The sequence below is a fragment of the Leucoraja erinacea genome, chromosome 23, assembly GCF_028641065.1.
Source record: "Leucoraja erinacea ecotype New England chromosome 23, Leri_hhj_1, whole genome shotgun sequence".
Taxonomy (NCBI): domain Eukaryota; kingdom Metazoa; phylum Chordata; class Chondrichthyes; order Rajiformes; family Rajidae; genus Leucoraja; species Leucoraja erinaceus.
In genome coordinates, this window is record NC_073399.1 from 2,828,337 (window position 1) to 2,837,314 (window position 8,978).

At 42.9% G+C, this 8,978-nt stretch overlaps 1 protein-coding gene across 1 annotated transcript in view; it reads right to left on the reverse strand.

Moving 5' to 3' along the window:
- The window catches only part of LOC129708107 (tripartite motif-containing protein 16-like), a 90,290-nt gene extending 89,290 nt beyond the window's left edge, over positions 1 to 1,000 (reverse strand). Inside the window, exon 1 of the mRNA XM_055653665.1 lies at positions 98 to 1,000. Coding sequence (XP_055509640.1) covers positions 98 to 985 — 888 coding nt within the window. The 5' untranslated portion in view covers positions 986 to 1,000. The remainder of the gene's footprint in view (positions 1 to 97) is intronic.
- Positions 1,001 to 8,978: the final 7,978 nt, after the last annotated feature.

Genomic DNA, 8,978 nt, shown 5'->3' on the forward strand with positions numbered 1-8,978 from the left:
TATATCGTTTCACTGGGTTTCCAGTTTTCAGATGCCAGGGATGGATTAGTTTGCTTGTTCTCCCTGTCACCCTCTCCACACTCACACTCACACTGACCTCTTTTTCAGCCCTTGCTCTTGCGACGGGCATTGTCTCGTGATAAACATGATTCTCCACAACACATTCCTTACAGATACAGCTCTGATCATTTGTACAGAAGAACTCCAGATACTCATCGTGCAGACTGCATTTTCCCTGTTCGATGTCCCTCATTGGGTTGATCAGCTTGTGATTCTTAAAGGCAGTGTTTTCAAGGTGAGGTCTCAAATGATCTTCACAGTATGAAACCATACAGGTCAAACAAGACTTTGCAGCCTTTAATTTCTTGTCAATGCAGGAATCACAGACCACTTCATCAGGATCAGTGACAACATGGTCACCTTGGTCATCTTCACTTGAGCTCCTGCTCTCCAACTCAGCGTTAGCTTTCTCCTCAGTCTGCTCCTGCGGTGTACAAGTTAAATCTTGCTCACATTCATCACCTGGTGGCAACTCAGTCTCTTTCCCCTCGCACCCAGGCTGACAGCTCAGTTCCACCTCGGTCTCTTGCTCAGCTTGTTCGGGCTCATGTGATCCAGCAAAGTCCCTCTTCCATTTCTCCACCATGCCGTTCAAAGTCACGTTCTTCTGCAGAGGTAAGCCGGGATCGAAGGTTTCTCTGCACTGTGGGCAGCTGTGGATGTGGATCATTTCCCAGAAGTGCTCGAGGCAGTCTTTACAAAAGTTGTGTCCACAAGATGTAGTTACAGGAGATCGGAAGAAATCGAAACAGATAGAGCAAGTGAGCTGCTCTTCGAGAGTTGAAGAGGCAGGAGCAGCCATCGAAACCAACCAGGAGATTAAGGCAACGTCAGCTGTGAGCTTAAGCTGAATCACGCTTTCAAAGTGAACCACACCTGAAATATGCAAGGAGCAGAATGCCTGGATGTGGTTAACTCTTTCCATTCTTTGTTTAGTTTAGTTTAGAGAAACACTGCAAAAACCAGCCCTTCAGCCCACTGAGACCATGCCAGCCCCGTACGCTAGCACTATCCTACACATTTGGGACAATTTACAATTGTTTTCCCAAAGCCTACAAACCTGTGCATCATTGTAGTGTGGGAGGAGACCAGGACACCCAGAGAAACCCACGCAGTCACGGGAAGAACGTACAAATTCCGTACAGTCAGCACCCTTACGCAGGATTGAACCCGGGTCTCTGGCGCTGTGAGGCAGCGCCTCTACCGCAGCGCCACCGTGCCACCCTATGTTAAGGTGGTGGAATATGTCTTTATAAAGGAACAAATTTAGATCTGATCATCTGTTAACTCAGCAGTTCAGGAAGCACCCATTAGATGGATTGGATAGGTGGCGTGTGGGATCAGGACCCATCAGACTGATTGCACTAAAGGGGAGAAAGTTGGAAAAGAGAGATGGGGGTGGGACAAAGACTGGCAAGTGATAGGGGGCCAGTGTGGCTCTTGCACCATGAAGTCAAATGAGAAGAGGATGAGAAGCCAAAGAGGCCATTCAGGCTAAGCATCTTTCATGATGGCCAGAAGATTTCTCCAGGCTGCACGAGAGTGGTTTGGGACTCCCCTGTACCTGGGTACATTCCCCCCCACCAAATGCGCTGGCATAAGATATCTTCTATCAGCAGAATGCCTCACTCTTCACATAGCTAAGTGCCACTGACTTTCACACTGGATGTTAGACATGTTAGATGTTAAAGAAGTCTGTCATTTGACATCATTAAGCCTTATTTACTGTACAAAGCCAATGGTTTCCTTTTGCCATTCACACCTTTAGTTCCATGTAATTTAGAGATACAGCGCGGAAACAGACCCTTCAGCCCACCGAGTTCGCACCGACCCGCAATACACATACACTAGCCTTATGCGATACACTAGGAACAATTCACATTTATACCAAGCCCATTAGCCTACAAACCTGTTCAAGAAGGAACTGCAGATGCTGGAAGATCGAAGGTACACAAAATTGCTGGAGAAACTCAGCGGGTGCAGCAGCATCTATGGAGCGAAGGAAATAGGCGACGTTTCGGGCCGAAACCCTTCTTCAGACTGATCCTACAAACCTGTACGTCTTTGGAGTGTGGGAGGAAACCAGAGCACCCGGAGAAAACCCACGCCGGTCAAGGGGAGAATGTACAAACTCACCACACCCATAGTCAGGAACAAACCCGGATCGCTGACGCTGTAAGGCAGCAATTCTACTCCTGTGCTACTATGCCATCTAAATTTAGAGCTACATTTCAATGCATTTCCAATTCCTAGTTTCTGCCAAGAGAACCAAAGAGGGGGAACTAAATATCAAAACCAGGTGACGTTAAGAGTTTAATTTCTATTAGGCTACAAGCTCCAGAGATTTCAAGGGCATTTCACATCTGCTGATTTAGCTAAAGATATCTTCTGCTGTGGAGCCATGAACTGCATGCTTAATGCAAGTTAATGATTACACATGAACACAAAGCCAAACCTCAGCCTTAACTGATGGACCGGCTGCCAGGAAAAGGGGTCAAAGCCAAGACCAACCCTGCCCACTACAAAACATAGTGCTGATAAAACTCTGTGGCACTTTGCTATCCATGGCTAACTTCAGGGATGAGAACCATGGAATTAAACCTGTTCGAACTCCCTGCAGATTTAATGTAAATCCACAAATGTTCTTCAAAGTAAGAAATGCTCCTTTCTTCCTGATACACATTGACAAATCATTTATTGAGGCCCAAATCTGACCTCTGGAAGTCATTTAAAGACAACTTTGGCATGGCTTGAGGCATTGATTTGATAGGTTATGACATTTATGACAAGCAGCACTTCCTCGCCAGTTTGGAGAAAAACAGGTTTTAAGCAATAACAACATACTTGATGTATTATGTGCAGGGGCGTTCACACGGGGAAGGGAGGGGTTCCTATGAGGAGTGACAATGCACTTTTCCCTACTTCCCCCCAATTCAATCCGATGAGGTGATGCGTATGTAGAGGGTTCTTTCCAGCACAGAGAAGGGCGAGTTCCTGGAATGCACTGGCAGAGAGACTGGCTTCAATGTCCTCCTGATTTATTTTACTGTCCGCAAGCCTCATTCCCACCTTCCCCTCAGCTAACAATGAACCATTCTACATTTCCTTGAGCATCGTCTGCTTTGATCTGTCATTTTCACACCTTGCATTCTCATTGTACCCTTCCATATCTCCAGTTTCCCTCTCCCCTAACTCTCAATCCGAAGAAGGGTCTCAACCCAAAATGTCACCCATTCCTTCTCTCCAGAGATGCCGCCTGTCCCGCTGAGTTACTCCAGCATTTTGTGTCTATTTAACGGCACTTATGGAGTTGCACCATTGGAAATGATCGGATATGAATTTGGAAATTAACCCATACAGTATCATATAAATGCTATGTGGATAAACATGTACTCAAATGTGTTGAAAATGACTTAGTACTTCCTCAAAAATAACAATGGGTCTGCTTTGATATAACCACGTAAAGTATATCCCAGACCATCCTTATATTTAAATAAAATTAATTTGCCCAGCAATCTTTAATAGGTAAGAGTTTTGCATAGGAAGCTGGAGAATTTTGATCAACATCATTCACCACTTAGAATTTCCTTGAAACTGAGAAACATATTGGGAATATAAATGCAACTTCTCTCTATTTTTGTTGAAAACCGAACAGCAGGAAAAATTTGATTGATTGGATGAACTCCAGAATTTATTTTAATGTTTGAACTAAATGATTACTTAACAAGCAGAGTGACTGACAAATGCCCTTCATCTTAGTCATTGCAGTTTGTTGGCACAGTGGTAGAATTACTGCCCTATAGCCCCAGAGACACCACTCAACAAGCTTGGCTTACAAATCTGGGACCTTGACCACCTAGGAAAAAACTCATCAACTCCTCTACTTCCCATAAAGATTTAGGAGATTTGGTATGTCTTTCTATCGAATATCTACAGATTGGTGCATCTGAAAGAGCACACTGAATGATGCTTCCAAGATGGGGCCCAACACAATCTGTATTCCTGCAGCAACATTTCCTACTTTAAAAGTAGGCATGCAGGTGCAGCAGGCAGTGAAGAAGGCGAATGGTATGTTAGCATTCATAGCAAAAGGATTTGAGTATAGGAGCAGGGAGGTTCTACTGCAGTTGTACAAGGTCTTGGTGAGACCACACCTGGAGCATTGCATACAGTTTTGGTCTCCTAATCTGAGGAAAGACATTCTTGCCATAGAGGGAGTACAGAGAAGGTTCACCAGACTGATTCCTGGGATGTCAGGACTTTCATATGAAGAAAGACTGGATGGACTCGGTTTGTCCTCGCTAGAATTTAGAAGATTGAGGGGGAGATCTTATAGAAACTTACAAAATTCTTAAGCGGCTGGACAGGCTAGATGCAGGAAGATTGTTCCCGATGTTGGGGAAGTCCAGAACAAGGGGTCACAGTTTAAGGATAAGGGGGAAATATTTTAGGAACTAGATGAGGAAAACATTTTTCACACAGAGAGTGGTGAATCTCTGGAATTCTCTGCCATAGAAAGTAGTTGAGGCCACAGTTCATTGGCTGTATTTAAGAGGGAGTTAGATGTGGCCCTTGTGGCTAAAGGGATCAGGGGGTATGGAGAGAAGGCAGGTACAGGATACTGAGTTGGATGATCAGCCATGATCATATTGAATGGCGGTGCAGGCTCGAAGGGCCGAATGGCCTACTCCTGCACCTATTTTCTATGTTTATATGTTTCTATGTTAACTACGGCCTTCTTAAACTCCCTTATTATGTATCTATCGATGTATCGATCGATTGTAATCACGCATTATCTTTCCGCTGACTGGTTAACACGCAACAAAAGGCTTTTCACTGTCTCTCGGTACACGTGACAATAAACTAAACTGAATGGTTACATCACAGCCTGGTTCGGCATTCTCGAACCACCAGGAACAACGAAGGCTGCAGAAAGTGGAAAAAACATGGCACAGTCCATCATGGGTACGGACTTCCCTACCATCGAAGGAATCTAAAGGAGGTACTGCCTTTAAAAGGCAGCTAATCTCAAAGACCTACACCATGCCTTCATCCCGCTACCATCAGGAAAAAGCTATGGGTGTCTGAGAACTGTGAGCTCCAGATTCCAGAACAGCTTCTTCCCAGCATTTAAAAACAACTCAAAATAAAAAATAAGTAGAAGGTACACAAAAATGCTGGAGAAACTCAGCAGGTGCAGCAGCATCTCTGGAGAGAAGGAATGGGTGACGTTTCAGGTTGAGACCCTTCTTCAGACTAGAGTCTGGGGAAAGGGAAGTGAGGGATATAGACGGCATCTATGGAGCAAAGGAAATAGGCAACGTTTTGGGACGAAACCCAAAGGAAATAGGCAACGTTTCGGGACAAAACCCAAAGGAAATAGGCAACGTTTCGGGTCGAAACCCAAAGGGTTTCGGCCCGAAACGTTGCCTATTTCCTTCACTCCACAGATGCTGCTGCACCCGCTGAGTTTCTCCAGCATTTTTTGTGTACCTTCGATTTTCCAGCATCTGCAGTTCCTTCTTAAACAAAAAGTAGATATTGGGCATAGGTATAAATATGCCTAATATCTTTATATTGGGTTTTTTTCTGTATAAACTGAACCCTTACAATATTCAACAGTGGAAGCAATATATTTTTTAATGAAAACACATTTGAATCACCCATTCGTGACATTGAATGAATATGCATATCTTTGAGATTTTAAACAGGTTTTAAAAATAAATTACATTTGTAAAGGTCTGTCAGTTGTGGAACTCTCTCTCTGAAATTCCGCACTTTCAAAATGATGGCCAGTATATTCCTAGTATTGTAATTCCGCTTGCAAAACTCTGCTCCGGAAATGTCAACATTACCAAATGTTATTTATAGGACTCACTGTCAGGCTCATTTGACTGGAATAGTTCACAAAAAGCCTTTAAGCACATAGAGAAACATAGAAACATAGAAAATAGGTGCAGGAGTAGGCCATTCGGCCTTTCGAGCCTGCACCGGCATTCAATATGATCGTGGCTGATCATCCAACTTAGTATCCTGTACCTGCCTTCTCTCAATAACCCCTGATCCCTTTAGCCACAAGGGCCACATCAAATTACCTCTTAAATATAGCCAATGAACTGTGGCCTCAACTACCTTCTGTGGCGGAGAATTCCACAGATTCTCCACTCTCTGTGTGAAAAATGTTCACACGATTAATGAAACTGTTCTGTGTACATCTTATTGTTTAAAACTTTGCACTTCAGCCTGCGTAGATCAGCAAAGCAACTTTGTTTCTTTGATGCAAGGACGTATAAAAGAGGTGGAATTTGACAGCACCTGTGTTCGGGCACACATGCGAATAATTCCTTGTAGTACAGTAGTGCAAGCTATTCTAAGGGAGCCAGGGCCAGATGGTAGGAAATAGTTCAAAGCCAAAGGAACAAAAAGGTTACCAGTCATAAAGTCATGGCTTTTGCCAATCTTGAACTTTTTTCCTTAACCCATAAATTTATTCTCTAAAATGAACATGGGTGGCATTTCAAAAAATCCTTCAAAGAGATTCTGCAGCCACTTTACATCTTGCCTCGTTTCGCAGTGAATAATACATTTAATAATAATAATAATAATAATTTTATTTATAGAGCACTTTAAAAACAATCATAGCTGCAACAAAGTGCTGTACATCACTAATCATTGACAAAAAAGTGAATACACACCAATAATAACAATCACAAGAAATAGTAGGAAAAGACATGTAAAAATAAAGAAACATTAAAAACAATAAAAACAGAAGCATTTGGCATTGTACAGGCTGCAACCAATGTTCAGACAGCAAGGAATCTGCAAGGCAGACATAACATCAAATGACCACCTCCAAATCTTCATTTTGATGAATGGGTGTTTCCCCTCAATGACCTACGAGGCAGAGCGAGCGTTATGCCTGGGCTAAAGAATTTGGCATTTGGGGCTCTCTTCACGAAACACAAAAGCCTACGTACGATACCTGCACAAAATTGTGAAGCAAAGATCAAAGACTTACTTCAGGCTTCATCTTGACTGATTGACAGCCCCGGCTTTTAAATTCTCCTCGTTTACTATTGATTAGTTGGACAGCATGTCATTGAACCAGACAGAACAACAACCAGCAAATCTGCTCTGGGCATTAGAGCCAAGTTTGTGAATTCGCGCTGATTTACCAGCCAACACGTACTAATACTGCGATGAATTCTCTTGAGAGTAGGGCTATATTGGCCCACATGGGCTGGGATTATTTGGATTACGTCTGATCAAAGGCTTTTGGAGACATTAGAGGCTTAACCTGGATTAGTGCAGATGTATGGTAGGGTTGGTTGAAAGGCATGCGATCAATAATTTCACTAAATCCTTTCATCAGAATTAACGATTTATAATGGTGGCCTCTTCAACACAGTGGTCCTTCCAAAATAACAAAGAGATAGTTGACTCAGTCATCTTATAGCATTAATGGTTGCTAACCAACAGGCCGTTGCCCTCTCTTCTTCCTATTTTGGGAGAACTCTGGTCAATCGAACATCCCCCGCAGCCTTTTATCCCCCCAACCCCGTCACCTGCAACAACTTATCAAAACATTGGAAACTATTTGCAATTTCCCCACCATTATATGGTTTACAGGCAGGAGTTAACACCACACTGCAGCTAATTTCATAAATCTCTTTTCTTTATTAAATCTTCATTCACTTGCTTAGACTTTCTAAATCGATGTCATGTCATCCAACTTAAAACTTTGTTCAACATTTATTTCACAAAGTCCTTGCCACATAGACTTTAGAGATACAGCACAGAAACAAGCCCTTTGGCCCACAGAGTCCACACCGGCCAACAATTACTCCCACACACACACTGGAGATAATTTACAAATTTACTGAAGCCAATTATCCTACGATCCTGTACATCTTTGAAATATGGGGGAAACTAGAGCACCTGGTGAAAACACACACATTCACAGGGAGAACGTACAAACTCTGTACAGACAGCTCCTGTGGTCAGGATCGAACTCGGGTCCCTGGTGCTGCAAGGCAGCAACTCTACCACTGCCACCCCTCCATTCTCCTGCCTTCTCCACGTAACCCCTAACACACATACTAATGAAATCGTCATCTTGTAGTATCTTTGAGTTTGATTATATTGTAGACAGTGCATTTACATCTTTTATTGAGGGGCACCAATCTTAAAACAAAACAGCACAATCTGGTACAGCAATGAATCAAGTCATACCATCATAACCAATGTTCTTAAAGCCACACTCACAGTCATTTACACTGCAATTAGTAAACAGTAATGTGCCTCTGCAAGCCATACATTACAAACATACATTGTATAACAGTGGTGAATATGAAATTGGGCAAATGATTATTTATATCCATACACAGTTATAAATTTAGGCAAAGGCGACAACCTTCTAGAGTACAAAGCTGCAAACTGTTCCTGACATGTCTGGGATAGGTAGTTCAGGCACCAATGATTTTAGTAAACGTTATGTGGCTTTCAATTATTTGGTCTGGCATCCGTCTTGGTAATTGTTCAATTAACATAATTATCTTCATTACGCTGAACCTCCCGCTTGTAAATACAGTTCCCACAAACGTCACCATCATTATCTAATCATTTTAATGAGTAACTCCCGCCAGCACAAGTATACAATGTACTTGGCACCATTACTACAGACAATTCCTGGAATCCATTTTGGTTTTTGATCAGAGTCACCCATTGCCTGCGGTTTCCAATGACTGTTTTGTTTCCCTACCTGATATGGTTGACTTTCTCCTCTGAGCTTTCTTTCAATCTGCCTTCATCATCATCTCAAGGTTTGTAAACCATGGGAATCGGAACCTGCTGCCCCTCAGGACTAATGACAATATCTTGTTGAAGCTTGTCGCTGCTCAAGTTTCCATTCGGGCCTC